The sequence below is a fragment of the Liolophura sinensis genome, chromosome 8, assembly GCF_032854445.1.
Source record: "Liolophura sinensis isolate JHLJ2023 chromosome 8, CUHK_Ljap_v2, whole genome shotgun sequence".
NCBI lineage: Eukaryota > Metazoa > Mollusca > Polyplacophora > Chitonida > Chitonidae > Liolophura > Liolophura sinensis.
In genome coordinates, this window is record NC_088302.1 from 39547763 (window position 1) to 39563753 (window position 15991).

Consider the following 15991-nt stretch of genomic DNA (forward strand, 5'->3'; position numbering starts at 1 on the left):
TGCAGACATGATTTTTTTCCGCTTTTTAGCGGAATTCCGCTTTTTCTTTGTTCAGTTTCGATTAATTTACCTGTTTTCTGTTTTTTTTTTTCTGTGTAGTAACATTTTGTAAAGTTCCGATTTATTTCCTCAAAATAAAGTCGAAGATTCTGTCAATTTGCCGATGCATGGCTACCGAAATCTGGCATTGCCGGAGGTTATAATGTTATCTGAATGGAGTCTATTGTCCAGTCAGATCGTGTGTTTCATTAAGCCGAACTGTTTCAACCAATCGGGAACAAGATACCATTATTCGAAGGCAGAAGCAGAGCCAGCCCGGTCAAAAATGGCGGCAACGTCTCGGAGTATCGTGGATCGATCAGATAAAGATTTTGATGCGCGTACAGTGGACAAGGGGTTGAAAAACATCTGGAGGTGGGATTGGCTTGAACGGAAGGTCGAAGGGGAATACGTGGGAAAATTCATGAGGAAGATAACATCCGCCGGTTTGGCTTTCTGCGAGTTGTGCCACAAAGATGTGCATTATGGGGGTCGCGGATGGAAGGCGCTAGCACAGCACATCGGCCAGAAAATTCACAGAGATAACCTGAAATTACGGTCGTCTAACTACAGTCTATCTGGTAATTTTGGCTTTGGTACAAAAATGCATTCTTCTCTCTGTTCTGAGTTCTGTGGGGACAAAGCAGATGGGAAAATCTGTAAGTCAGAAAACAGTGTTGGTTTTCTTCATATTTTACAGGATTCTAGTTTGATTTTAATAACCAAAAACGTCCCAGAACCCATTTTCAGCCACGCAGATTTTTCTAGCTTCCGGGGCCTAGGCGGCCCCAGGACCCCGGCCTTTTTGGGCTATGATAGTAAATTTCAGCTATTTTCTTGGTTCACCACAATCACGTCTGCTGGGGTTGATTGCAGTATGAAATTCACTGAAGTATTGAATGTATAATTCAAACCTGACGGCGGTCTTATTCATGAAAATTTATTAAAAAACCAAGGAAATAAATAAATATGCAGTAAATCTTCAACCTTTTCGACCTCTAAAGCACTTTTTTCAATGGAAATTATGGATATAATCAGTATGAAAACTTAGCATTGGTAGTCTTGCTCACATGTATGACACACATGAATGCAAAACTTCAGCTCAATGCATAAAGAACTGAAATCATAAAGTTGTTAATTTATGGTAATTAATATGCTCATAGGGTATCAGCGATGGAACACCCTTCTTGCCTCGTGCTTTATGTGCATGTAAAACTTCAGGTCAATGTATACAATAATTTTTAAGTTAGTGATTCTAATACACAAAACTCTAAGTAATTTACGGTATTTAACATACAACACCCAATCAACCATGGAATATGCTCCTGATGCTATTATGCTCTACAACTCAGGCTTCGTGGGTATTATCTCCATCCGTACTCAAGCTGAACCATGGCAATTTAAATATATTTACACACTTTCCACTTAATTTTGCATAACAGAATTCACAGGGGATACAATCGTTATCGTGAGTTCTTCACTGCGTTCAGCGCTGGATAACCTGATCAGCTGATATACTAGACTTTCACCATACCCAGTCAAGTAGACTCCAATGACATCTCTTTTCTCATATGCTGCACGAAGAGGGGTGACCTGCTTTGCTTTAAACTCTACTGAAACTCCACCACTGGCCTTGGCATACGCGATTACTTCTTTAAACTCACTTTTCAGGCCGTCTTTTGTGGGCGCCACCATGTTGAATAACTTTATATTCGTTAGTTAATAGGAGAGTAAATTGTTCATTTTTATTTTGGATGTTATTGATTAATTCAGATGCAGGTAGTTTGTATACCATCGGTACAGATTTAAAATCAAGGAATCTGAAAATACATATTGAATATCCGATACTCCTCTATCAACAATTATCCACAAATGTTGGGGGAAATCACTGCGCCGATGGTGCCCATCTGTACACGAGCCTCGTCTTGCTACAGCCGATGCCGAGGCTCAGGGTACGACAAAAGCTACGCCTGTACTTTATACAGGCAAGTTAAAAAGGATTTGTGTCATTAAAAAATGCAAGTTTCATAAAACTGTGCAAATTATTTCTCTACGCCCCATAGTTCTTTGAGTGTTTCAAAGTATTGGTTGCCGAGGCAGTTCAAAAGTTTGAATAAAATTAATTTGTTTTATTTAATAATGCCATAGAAAGACTTTTCTTTTATTGTTTCCCCCACCAGAAATGGGCCTTTATTTGAGCACTATGGCTGATTACAATGTTAATGAAAATGGAAAAACAAGACAATATTCCGGCTATTCGTATATCCATTTCTCTAGAGATGGCTCCCAGGCAGTCTGTTCCTCCTCTTTGAACCACAGGGCGATTTCCCGCTTGGCCGTCTCAACCTTGTCACTGCCATGGATGATGTTCCTGTGGACAGAGGTATAAACAAACACTGAGCTCTCGTGTGTCACTGAGTCTGGCTACCGTGATAAAGGATAGGTTTGGTTTTTATTTCTTCATATGAAGTTCAGTATGAGTCCTATCGCATAAAAATACGGTACACACCAGTCCAGCTTCCTTGTTGGAACGTAAAAATAGTGTTGAACAGTTTTGGTGCTGTAGTTTTCATAAGGCCCCAGTGCTAAGCTGTTCCCCAATTCCTAGTAGCTTGGTCAATAAAGTCTTTTTTCACAAAATGGAGGAGTTATTTAAAATTGCATTTTTTTTTTGGTCAATTCAAGTAGGTACATATACTATAATCTCTAGCATGGCAGCAGAAATATTTATACCTGCATACCTTAACTAGATGCTCAAGGTGAGGTATTTTGATTATTAGGGTTATATACTCATCAGCAAATATACACCTGAAGTAGCAACACATAATCTGCCTGGTATAACAGTAAATGACCTAAAGTTTCGCAGGCAAGTTACTGTCGTTTACTTTCACATGATCTGAGTTGGTGGCAAGATGACAAGATTAGTCTCCCACCTGTCTCATTACCCCGCATGGCACTTAGTAGCTCCAGTTGCTAATCATCCCCACAATGACAGTGAGGTGTGCAGGTCTCCCGCTGATTAGGCCTACATGTACATCTCTAAATAAACCCATGAATGAAACTGGAAAAAGTATTAAGACAGGCGATGTCCATTACAAACCTTTAAATTTCAAACACTGTCTCAAAGCATGACCACGCCAAACAAGGTATGTACATCCACAATTTACACTGCACACGAACTGACTGTTTGGGTCAGGCCTACGTGAAAGTCCCCTCACAACGTTATCTTGTGAAAGGCTGTCTGCTGAGAGCCCTCATAATGCAGCAAATATGTGTACAATGTATTTCAGCTAAAGCGAATTTCACTGAGAAGCCTCTGTCATCAGCTTCCCTTGTCCATGTAATTCCAATGCAGTATGTCAATCTACACGCACAGTATGTTTCTTTACAGTCGGAACTGTTCTTCTATTGCAAAAGAGTTCCTTTTCCTGCGTTTTTTTACCGAGAAACCACCCATTAAACACAGAAAACATACTCTACACAAGGTTTCTGAAAACTACCATGATTTACATTTACCCCTTTTCGGTAGCACTGTGTGCGAGTTCGGCATATCGGGAGTTGTTTGCACGACACCATCACTGGCTTTATCAACAAAATATTTTATGATTTCCTGTACACAGTTTTGCCCAGATCTGATTTATGTGTCACCAGCGACAGATAAGATTATTATTTTGCCTTTCGCCAGCAAAATACACGTGATCGGACAGGTGGAAATTTCGAACTTCTGATTGTGAATGGCTTGTATCTACATGTAGATAAAGCAATCTGTACAACTAAAATTTCATGTGATTAAGTGAATTAAGTATTCATATTTACGAAATGTGAGCGGATGTTGACAGTCATTCAAATTACGCCAGAATGAACAATAAATGCTTAGCTGCAGCAGTGTAAACCCACGTGTGTAGATGCTGCTCAGCTGGTAGGCCTACTTTGCATGTATTGATTTGCAGTAGGCTAAATTCTGCCACAGCTTTGTATAAGGAGAACCCTGAAGTTTAAAAACGGATAGTTGACATGACACTCCAGATGCATAAAGGTACCGGGTAGTCGTGAGTTTTCTCCCAAACTCCCATTTATCACAAAATGATAATAAAACAATCAACGTATTATATGTACTAAATCATTATAATTAAAACAGAGGATAACATGAACTGTTGGTGTTAGGAGCATAGACTAACAGCTCAGTTGTGGGCTTGTTTATTACATGTACATTCTTGAACTGTCTATATAATCCCCTGACCACCCTTTATGCTCTCCTGCTGCGCTCAGTCAGTAACAACCACAACCAACGCAATGAATCCTGGGATACACTTTCCCTGGGCGAAACTTTAGGTCAATTACTGTTTCCTTCGGTTTGAGACCAGAAAAACCTCATTCATACGGCAATATCTTATACCACCTTGTAGAGTTCTGTTTGACCTATCAAAATGTATCATTCAATTCTAGTTGAAAAGTAATAGGAGCCTAACTGCATATTCTCCTGCCTGTAACTAAAAATCACTCTCACATGAATATACCTGTGCCTCAGTTGGACTACTTAACTAGATTTCAATGCGGTAGAAAGGCTACCAAAGAGCTCGCCTGTAGCAGACGCATGAATGTAAAACTTCACCTCAATACATACTGAAGTTAAGAAAAGAGCATCCTCCTCGTGTGTCTGTGCTTAATATGCATGCAAGTCCCAGGGCTTCCGCTGGCACTCGCTATTGTCGCAAATTTAGAACAATTTTTTGAAATAGCGATAAAATTTGAAGAAATGCGAATGTTATTGGTGACAAATTTATTTACTTCAGAAAAGATATAAATGTTATACAAAATCTGCCACGAGAGTTTTCTGGGGTTTTTAGCCGATTTTCCCACTTATTTTCATTTGGAACGGCCCCATCTCAGCGAAACAACACAGTTGTATGGCGATTACTTGACAGAAATCTACAAAGGGGGTTCAGCATTGTTGCAAGTTGACTTACATTAAACAGCGCTTGAAAATCATTTTTGTTAAATAACGAATCGTGGCATCTTGGGGGATGCTTTTCACCGCCAATTGTAAAAAAAAAAAAAAATTATCAAGAGGGATAAATCAAGGTAAAGTTACACCTGTAAATGAAGTTACCTCCCATGAAAAATTTTAACTTTTCCACTTAATAAACTTTTTTTTTTTTTGGATCCGAAGTTAATTGAACGTTTCAGAATGTACGACGTTTGATTTTCTCCTGTCAGACTGTGTTACTCCAATGTACTGTAATGTTTGACAAACTCCAGATATAGCTGGAAGAGACCAAACTGATTCTAACAGCTACACCAAGGCAGACAAAAACAAATTACAGAGACCTACAGAGTCCTGGATACTGCTTCCATTCAATCAGATGATGATCACAAGAGATTAAGTCTAGGCCGCTAAGGAAGTATGGCTAAAGAAAACTAGCATTTGCTACAAAATCTGATGAGTGGCTAAACGGACTGGCTAAAAAAAGATACTGACCCAGAGGAAGCCCTGAAGTCCTCAGTTCAATACATACAGCCTGCGGACGCGGACAGCCTGGGGTATGACATGAGCTACCCTAATTCCTCAATCTTTACACACATGACAAAGAAACACACATTTATATTTGGAATTTTGAAACAAGACTACACTGACTGGATTGGCCAATTTCAAGGCCTCACAAAAAGTATAATTTTATCTGTCTACACAGGATAATGCCTTCAGAATGTGCATGAATATACACCTTGCAAACATGTGAAGAGGTTGAAGAATTACAGTACTCCTGTACAGACCAGTTAAAAATTGTGGCACATGTAGCTTTGTTAAAACTTTCTCCATGCAAAAAGCTGAATAGACATACCTTCCTACATCAATGCCATAGTCCCCTCTGATGGTGCCAGGGTCTGAGGCACGTGGGTTTGTAGCACCAATAAGCTTCCTGGAGGTCTCCACCACATCCAGACCTTCCCACACCTGCAAAAATATGAACATTCACTAAAACAGGTTTAACCACAGGAGTTTATATCACCAAACTTCCTTCAGCCATGCTTACAGAAATACACAATGTACTAAATAGAGGGGACACACAAAAGTGATGTGAACTCCTAAGCTGAAAAATATGCCTGGACTTCTCGACATCTCTGCGACTCGCAAAGGCTGATATCATGCTTTTATACATTTTGCTGCCTACAAAATATTGGTCATTGTTGTGACACAACCTACATACCGCATCCTTTAATAGGCCAGGTCACACTTGTCCAAGTTTCACACCTCAAAAACCGTCCTCTTGTTACGTCATAGTCGGCGTAGTATAACAAGGGAGGTAAATCAGTGCAGGTCTATTGTCAGACTTTACTTGAAGCACACGCAACAGACTAAATAGCATCAAAATACTGTTTGAAACTTCATACCATATGATAGCCACATCAGGCAACAATGCAAACTCTTGTATTTCCTGTTCTGATCATTTCAACCAAAACGGGGCAGGGAATTTAAGTTTGCTATGTAGGTCTTGCTCACATTAGTCAATCTGATGTGGACGTGGAAATAAAACATCTCTATAAAAAGTCTGATATCAAAGAGCACACTGCAGTTATCATGAAAATATTGTCACTTAATGATCAAGCACTGAAACAGTGGAACAAAAGACAGATTCCTCCATTCCTCTACTGTGGTAGGTAGTTACACACATTTTTTTTTTTTTTGTCAGCAATGCATGGTAGATTAGCCAACTGTATTCATGGAGAGAGTGGTGTTGAGAAGTTTTGTACAAGATGTGTACAGAAAGCCGGGGTGGTGAGAAGAGGTTTGCTTAGGCTAGTGGTAGTATTTACTGACAATATTACATTTGTACTTACCATGGGGACAACTGGACCAGATCCAATAAAGGTCACGAGGCCATCATAAAAGGGCCTGCCCTTATGCTCCTCGTAGTGTTTTTCCAAAAGACTCCTTGGTGCCTGGTCAAAACAGAGAAAAAAACAAGCTAAGCACTTGTGTACATGTAGGGAGTTATAGTGTAACCCAAAGAGCAACCTTAAAGGAGAAGAAAATACAAAAATGATGCCAAAATCAGGTGAAAGAGCATCAAAACTTATTTGCAAATATGATCGTCAATATATTTTTTTTTTCAAGAGAAAAGGGTATTTGAAAATATTTTTGTATGGAGGGTATTTGAGACCAACTATTGGTATTTATCGTTGTTGCATAATAATATTCTAAATTAAGGATGTGATGCCCATCTAATAAATTTATTTGAATGTAAATTTGTTGTTTATATCGAAACATATGCATGTAACCTAAATTATGATAATATTTATGAACATATCAAAAATATAAATATGATCCAAATTGAGGTTTAATATATTTGTTACCTGCAAAGAACAAATTCTAGTGCAAAGATATTTATTCAACCCGTGTTACATCCTCATTTATGGCATTATTATACAAAGACTATAAATACCAAAAGGTGGTCCCAAATACCCACCATTCAAATAAGTCTTTCTCCTTAAGGAAAAATGAGAAAAAATATTGAAGACCACATTTAGAAATAACTTTTCGCACTCTTTAATCTGAATTTTATGTCATTTTTATGTTTTCTCCACCTTTAAGTGTATTCAGCCATGCAGATGACAAGACCTATATATAGTTTACATATCATTTTCACGGATATCCAATAACCATATTTAGCAGACTACATGTAGATACTCAAAAAACATCTAATTAACTGCCTGCTAAGAAACAAGTCTGAGCATTCGCTACAACCATGGCAAGAACAATGCAACATGATTTTCAGAATCAATCTTGTATCCATAGTAACGCAGCTCACCTATACAGTGTTTCCAAAAAACGCTGCCGTGGTAAATTCAATTACTTGAATCAATGCTTAGCAATGACTTCACTGTCTGCTCACGACGAAACTAGATTGCAGTCTTTGAGTCACACAAAAATGACACTAATTAAGCAAGTGCACGGACACCAAATTAAACAAGAAGTCCACACTGTTTACCATCAGTACTGTCTTCATTCATGCTGACCCTTCTCTAATTGCTTAGGGTTACCACATGCGGTCATTGTGCAGACAGAGTTTCTGTTTATCTTTTTTGCTACCTTCCTCTCTCACAATTGGGTAGAAACCTTAAAATAATTGGAACTAAGACATGCGGATCAGGTCCTCTACACTTTTTTTTTTAAATCGAATTCAAAAATTTACAATGATGTAAATTTAAGACACAAGAGTTCCTACTTGTTTCAATATAAAACATTCAATGCACTGATACATCATAGATATACTAGTATATACATTCAATGGATTTTATTCATCTGAAAAAACAAAAAATTGTCTAGCAAACACCACATGTGCATCTAATTAAGGCCTACTGGTAATGCAAGACTTAAGATTTTGTGTATTATTTGTGCTTTTTATTGTTAGATAACTCTGACATGTCAATGTAGATAAGTGAGCACTTTGTAAAGTTGGAGAAAAAAGTTCCAACCTTTAATAGTTTAACCAAACTACCTGGTTGCACACCCCACCCGCATCTAAAGCTCGATGCCAGAGACTCTACTTGTACAGATGAATTCCCTACCATGTGATCTTTTTCTTTGTTGTCGCTGGTTATATAATACCTTTCAGCCAGGTAAACACTCTCAAACCCCTTCCTAATCACAGTTTATTTTTCCGAAAAACAACATTCAGAATAGAGTTATCTTGTGCAATGTGCTGGAACAACAACAGCATTAATCTGATCCGTTTTTACCACATAATCTGACCCATCCCCAAGGTTATGACACACGGGCCCGATCAGGTGATGATAAAAACCATGCAGCTAAATGAGCCAATTGCTGATTTTTGCCGATTGCTGGAGTTTAAAGTACTACAGGACATTAAAACTATTCTATCTGAAGGCAAGATACATACAGCTTACTTTTCCGAAAGAATTTCTTACCTAAAAGCTATATTTTTCATGGTTCATGTTAAAATCTTCTTCAGTCAGGGTGCTTATCTCACCTGCATTAAATTCCCTTTGTTTTTACATCCAGTACTTTAGTCACAGTACCAAAAAGTGTGCTGATGGATGGCTCAGAGCAGCTATGACATTACTGCAAACTAGGAATAATTTTGTATACCTGTTACCACTTTCTCAAAGTTACTTACTTCAAAAAAAGCTGTTTTTTTTTGTGTGTGTGTTTAGATAGTGGTACTGGAGTTGTTACAAGCAAAACTTTTTCTTAATGGAGTTAAATCCGGCGTCAAGGTTCCACCAAGCCTAGGTAGGTGAGCCTCACTTTCATATCATCAACCTCCCAACTACAGGACATCGAAAAAGAGGACAGTCAACAAAGTTTAACCCAAATTACGCTTACAGAATGTGAATCTAAAGTGAAAAGAACTGCTAATTACGTGGTAAGTGCAATATTCTACATATGTGGACTATTGGTTTTTAATTCTGATCAGGTCATTATAACACATTTATAACCCACCTTTAGGGCCTAACTCAAAAATTGAAGCAACACATTAAGCCTGCTAACTTTGGGCCTAGAGAATTAAATGCTGTTTTACAAAGCAAGCTATGAGCAATGTCACACTGATGAATGTCCGAATTTTAAAATTGCACACTGCCTCCATCTAGATCGCCAAAATTTCCAGCAGCCCAATTTGGTTACTGATCGATTAAACTGTGGTGCTGCCTCATTGGAATGCCATGCCAAGGACACATGATGCCACATCCTGTCACAATTTATACAAATTACCGGTGTAGCTAGCGAATGTGTCAAATATTATCTGATGTTGAAGGATTTCAATTACAGTTCACTTTAAATCTCTCTTAATATAAAATTTTATACCACTGAAGTTTATCTGTTTTCTGGCTTCATAAATCTTGTATGGGACTGATTTCTTGCGATGATTTGCAGTTGAAAGGCTTGTCTATGAGGCTATCAGTTTATATTCGAGATATTTAAAAAGTCAAGTTCGATAAACAGTGTTAAAATTTCACAAACTGAGAGTGCCTAGTCGAACAAGTAAGGTTAAAAAAATGGGAAAAAAGGCTTAAATTGGTCGCCGCAGAGGATTATCTCGTCAGTTTATTGTAAACTGTAATAGGCCTACTCGCCTCCTTTAAATGCGCAAGACAAATATGTCGCCGACACACGTGGCTCGTTTCATACTACCGGCTTCAGTGGCATAATTTGTCATACCTTCATAAATTTCATGGCCACCAATTTGTAGCCCTTCTTCTCCAGTCGGGTGATGATCTCGCCGACCAGTCCTCTCTCAACCCCGTCAGGTTTTACCATCAGAAAGGTACGTTCCCGTTGGGCTGCCATTTCTTTAGAAAATGCTGAGAAGATTCCGAGAAGGGTAGCGACCATGCGGCGGCTCTCAAGCACGAAAGTAAGGCGAGGTGGAGTGACTGGACCGATAGGGCCTGAGGCTGGGAATGTGTGACGTCAAGTGACGTTGGTCTTGGCGAAGTTATCTCCCTTTAGGTCGCCTCTTCCAAGCCATATGATGTTATCTGGTTTTAGAGATTTACACATCTTTGTGCTTAACAGGTCTCCTTTTCATATATTCTGTGTTGATGTTTTAACAGAATTGTTTTTCTGTTTGTAACATTTCTTTTTAACATGTAAATGGAAATCCTATTACAAATTATTATAAAATAATATGTGTAGTGTAGTGTGTGCCTATAAATTAACTTGAAGCCCCTCCAGCCGTAAATGGGAAGGTCTGTCAGCAACCTGCGGATGGTTGTGGGATTCTTCCGGTTTCCTCCTACCATAATGCTGGCCACCGTCGTATAAGTGAAATATTCTTGAGTATGGCGTAAAACACTAATCACATAAATAAATAAATAAATTAAAGGTGGAGAAAACATAAAAAATACACAAAGTTCAGGTGATAGAAAGTGATAAATTACTTGTGAATGTAGTCTTCAATATTTTTTTTTTTTTCTTAAAAAAGAGATAAAGACACATGAAAATATTTTTTGTAAGGTTTGGACCAACTGTTGGTACATGTATATATATGAGGACGTAACACATGTTCATTAAATATATTTGCACTGGAATATGGTCATTCCAGCTAACAAATGTATTCAGCCTGGATTTTGATCATATTTACATTTTTAATATATTCATAAATACAATCCTAATTCAGATTAAATGCATGTGTTTTGATATAAACAATAAATTTACATTGAAATAAATTTATTAGACGTGCATCACATCCTTATTTAGAACATTATTATGCAATGATGATATACACCAAGAGGTGGTCCTAAATACCCTCCACACCAAAATATTATTTAATATCTTTTTATCCTGAAAGAAAAATTTGGAAAAAAAGACCACATTTGCTAATAAATTTCCATGCTCTTTAAACTCATATTGACACCATTTTCATATTTTCTTCTCCTTTAAATTTAAGTCACTGACATTCACTTCAGTTGACCAGATAATTAATGTGGCTTTCACCATTGTTTATGGTTATTTCACAATAATATCTCCTTGAAGCAGGCCAGTCTCAATGCCAATGTATATCAAGTGCTGCATCACTGGAATGTCATCCTGAAGACACCTAGCTGCATGAGAGGACACCCTACCTAGTTACAGAATAGGGCCACCAAGCCTACCAGGCATGGCCTATATCCACATCCACACGCTGGGCACTAGGCCATGACAAGTAGTACCTACCAGGATTTTGGTGTCACATGACATTAGATTAATTCTCAGATCTCCTGCTTTCAACAGATTGCAGATAGGCCTAATATTAATTGATTATCACTGTGTGGTTGAATTCACTTAATCTGTAAAAAATATTTGTGACATATGCCTTTTGCATGAAAATGTGTGATGGAATGTATAATAACTCACATGTGGGCTCATGACAAAAACTACATCTTGAGCACTGCATATGCAGGTCTGCCTACAGGTGTCACCAATCAGAATTGTGTACATGTAATAAAGACCCTTTAACTTCTCTTAAAATATATTCACTTAATGGGTACTAACAACCTGCCTCTCATCTGTAACAAAACGGTCCAAAGCTGTGAACTTTTCTGTTATTTTCTTATGTCACAATAATCAGTATATATCGGGTAGGCATAAAAAATGGGCCGTATTTTGATGCTGCCTTGCTTCATTATCCTTTGTTCAAACCCTTTCAAACTTCATACATTCAAATGGCATGATTTTGTTAATATACTCACCAATTTTCAAGGTCATAGCTGGAGTAGTCTGTACACAAGGTTAAAATGAAAACATAGCCTCAAAAACGCACGTTCCGGTGACCCACATTGTATCACCTGTCAGGTGTCATGAGTAGAGCGCGCACTCTGTGTGACAAGCATCAATCAAGTGTTGTCTGAAAAAATTGTCTGACTCTAGTGTCAGAGAAACCCTTCCACCAGATAGGAACAAGTTTTGCTGAATCAAGATGGTTTTCTCCTCAGCGGACAAGGAATTAATCACCTTTTCAAGTAATACAAGGTAGGACATCATTTTGAAATGTCCGGAACATGTGTTTTTGACTCTGTTTTGATTTTGGTACCATGAACAGAAATCTTAAAGGATAAAATTGAAATTTGGTCTGTATACTTAGGACATAGTGGCTTTAGAGTGTTTAAATTTTTAAAAGCTGACGTATGAGGGTTTCGGAGATATTGAGTGTCAAAGTACTGCCCATTTTTTTATGCCCACCCGATATATGTGCTCATAAATCGCATATGAAGTACCGGTACACAAGCACTGTTACGTCACAGAAGAAAACGATGTGTTCTACTGTGATATGGACCTTCTGAGCAGCTCGAGCTAGAGGCTTCCAATGGCTTCATTTGATTAACGGTTTCTTCTTCACTTTATACTTACATTTGCAGGCCTTCTTCATTTGTCCGGTTTCAGCATGCTTTTACATTAGGGCGATGGAAAAACGATGTGTCTTGCCAAGTAACTCACACGCCTATGCATACCATGTACATAAGCATTTCCATAACATTTCCCACATATAATGTGCAGCCGTGTGTCAGTTTGGTGGGAGGCAAGATTTAGTGTTTGATTACTGTGGGTGCAATATACCTCAACAAGGCTACAGTAACTGTATTTCACAACAGTCTTTGCTTGTTGAGTGAGCCAATGTTGTCTTATCCTATTATACTGCGCTCTCACTATAGGGCTCATGCAATCAGGTCTGCCACCTTTTTAAAGGAGCTATTTATTGTAGCTAAATGACCTAATGAAATTCATTTTTTCAGTAGGAAATCGTCCAACCTTCCAAACAAACCTCAAAACACCTTTCTAAAATCAGCAGAACTCAGCAGTTGTCATGGACAAAATTTTAGGTCACTTCGAGTGTTTCCGTACAGGATCAGAGACTGTCCTACAAAACTAACACGGGACGTGCAGGCCAAGAGCTTTAATATAATCCTGACGCAATTATTGCATAACCAATCTGTGAACTCACTTCATGCGATCCCTAGGTTGAGATGACAGAACAGAAGACATGGCTAATTTGAGGTCTATCTTTGTACATGGCAGTTGGAAAGTTGAAGCAAAACTATTGTCAGAACTGCATTTTCTTATTCAGTTGTTTGATTGGTTTTGGCAAATTTCATTTATGGCAGGAGTAAACGAAATGTTTGTCAACTACCCAGTGCCAAGCTCTTGACAAACATCCTCAAATTTGGTAAAATTTACATTTTGCAACAACCAAATCATTAAATAAAATAATTCTGTTAAACAGAATCTTTATTTTAGGATAAATACTATATTTGTATATACTCGCCCATGTTAAATTGCTTCATTTGAGGACATGTTGCTCAGTTGTTCCAATGTTTTTAACCGTTTTTTATCATAAATTTATAATTAAAGCGTTAAACTCGTTGAAACAACTGAGCACTCAAAGCTGAAATTTCTCCTTAGTCTTTGACACCCATTACATAAAGTTCATACCAAACATGCAAGAACAATAAATGAAAACAAAATTTAACAATTAAAGAAAATAGCCATTTATTTACAGAAATATGAAGACCTGATCGTAAAGTAGATAGAAAAAAATGAAAATATTTTGACATCTTTTTTTTACGACTCTTCTGATGAAAAATACTGAAAAGATTTAATATCTCAGCATGCACAACATTTTCTAGCAGTACATATAAATTTGGTGAGTTCATAAAAGTGTACATTTATATGCAAGTGAGATTACATAAAAATACATGTAGTTCAAATAGATTCATCAGTTGTGTTGTTCTGATAATTCTACTAAATATTTCTGTACATTTTACTTGTATTTCACATCATATTCAAGAATAATTATTCACCTCATCAAGGCTGGATACAGAAAGAGAAGAGTCAAAGCAAATGGGAAAATGCCTGATCCGTCCTTTTGTACTTGATGGAAGTAAAATTTGAAAGCCAGGGTACAGCCAGGAGGAGGTTTGGGGGGAGTTAGGAGAGGGGGGCTTGAGAAGGGGAGGAGGGGGGGGGGTTCTAATCAGATGAATGGATTTATACACATGAAAACTATTTTTCAATGAAAATTACCTTCTTACTCTGAACAATAAAAGTATTACACAGTTTACTGTACACTTTATCAAGCTAACAAAACCTTCCTGCACTGGCGCCTTTATCAACACTTCACAAATCTGAACCAGAAGCTCCTCTGGATGTTTATCCACCTTTTTGTGCAAAATACAGAAAATGTAACAACAAATGTAACAAAACATGTAACAAACAAATCTGTAAAAATGATGAGAAAATGTAAAATCTAATGCTTACATGTTCAAAATATAACCAGACTATGTCAACAATAAAGAAAATGTGTGATCCAAATTGTGAAGCTCTAGAGTAAATTGTAAATAATTCTAGAGTTGACACAAGTACACTGTTTGATTGTAACAAAGCCACAATCACAGCCGCACATTGTGAGTGCATCTTGTTAACCAAGATGCGCTCTTGCAAAAGTGAAATCAACATACACTCACAAAGGGGCATAAAAAATTGAATAAAACACAGAGAGCAAAACAACAGGGTAAAGTAAATCACAAGATTTAAGTATAAAGTACATTTTATTTTGCATATACACATGAATAATGCAGTGTACTGTATAATGTATTAAAAGTAGTGCCCATTGGATATATATACATATATATATACACACATATACATACACATGTAATAGAAACTCTATAATGTAAATGAAGAGAAGATTTTAAAATACAAATGTAAAATGTAGAATCTGCCACAAGGTAATAGTTCACCTGTATGAGGAGGAATGGACAGAACGACAACTGGCAGTGTCGTCAGTAGTGATCAGTCTTTATCTACAAAATGACAATACTTTAAAGTATACAGTTATATTTATCAAACAAGTATAAAAGATCTGCTCAACAATTTAGAGGTAAAACTTTTGAATAAAGCCCCCTGATTGATTCTGTCCAAAAAACGAATCAACATTAGAAAAATCAGCACCAGTTGGAAAACTAAGGTAAAGGGAATAAGTGAGGCACAACGCTGTTATTGGATATTGAACCGTCGTTCATCCATGGCAGAGATGATTCAACAATCATCATGCGAGAATATCTGCCCTCAAACAACAGCCAACAGCCACCAGCCACTTGCTAAGACTGCTTTTCATGCACCGTTGCATTCACTGGCCATGACCAGGGAATGTTGAATTTGTTTCGACTTAATCATCTCTTGGAGCCTGCGGGGACCGCTGGTGGAGGGTTGTCAGCCCCTCACCAGCCCTGTGAGAACCAAATATCTTCACCTTCCACTTTTAAGCCTGAGTTTCATACAGCCGGTAGATGAGCACTGGTAACTGGTTGTCAAGCCAACCTGGGACTGCGATTCGATTGTTCTCATGAAATTGGATTCACAGGTGGTGCTTGGAAAAGTTGAATTTATTTCAACTTTACTGGTGTTCATGTCTGGTAACCATGTTTCCAGATCACATGCAGAGACACTGGTAGC

General features: G+C 37.7%; 1 protein-coding gene across 1 annotated transcript; it reads right to left on the reverse strand.

Annotated features, from left to right (window-relative positions):
• Positions 1-2177: 2177 nt before the first annotated feature.
• Positions 2178-10439, reverse strand: LOC135473119 (nucleoside diphosphate kinase-like). The gene is made up of 4 exons (XM_064752949.1): positions 10220-10439; positions 6877-6978; positions 5880-5992; positions 2178-2410 (listed from the first exon to the last, which is right to left on the reverse strand). Exons 1-4 carry the CDS (start codon positions 10391-10393, stop codon positions 2293-2295), a joined length of 507 nt encoding a protein of 168 aa, XP_064609019.1. The 5' UTR covers positions 10394-10439; the 3' UTR covers positions 2178-2292.
• Positions 10440-15991: the final 5552 nt, after the last annotated feature.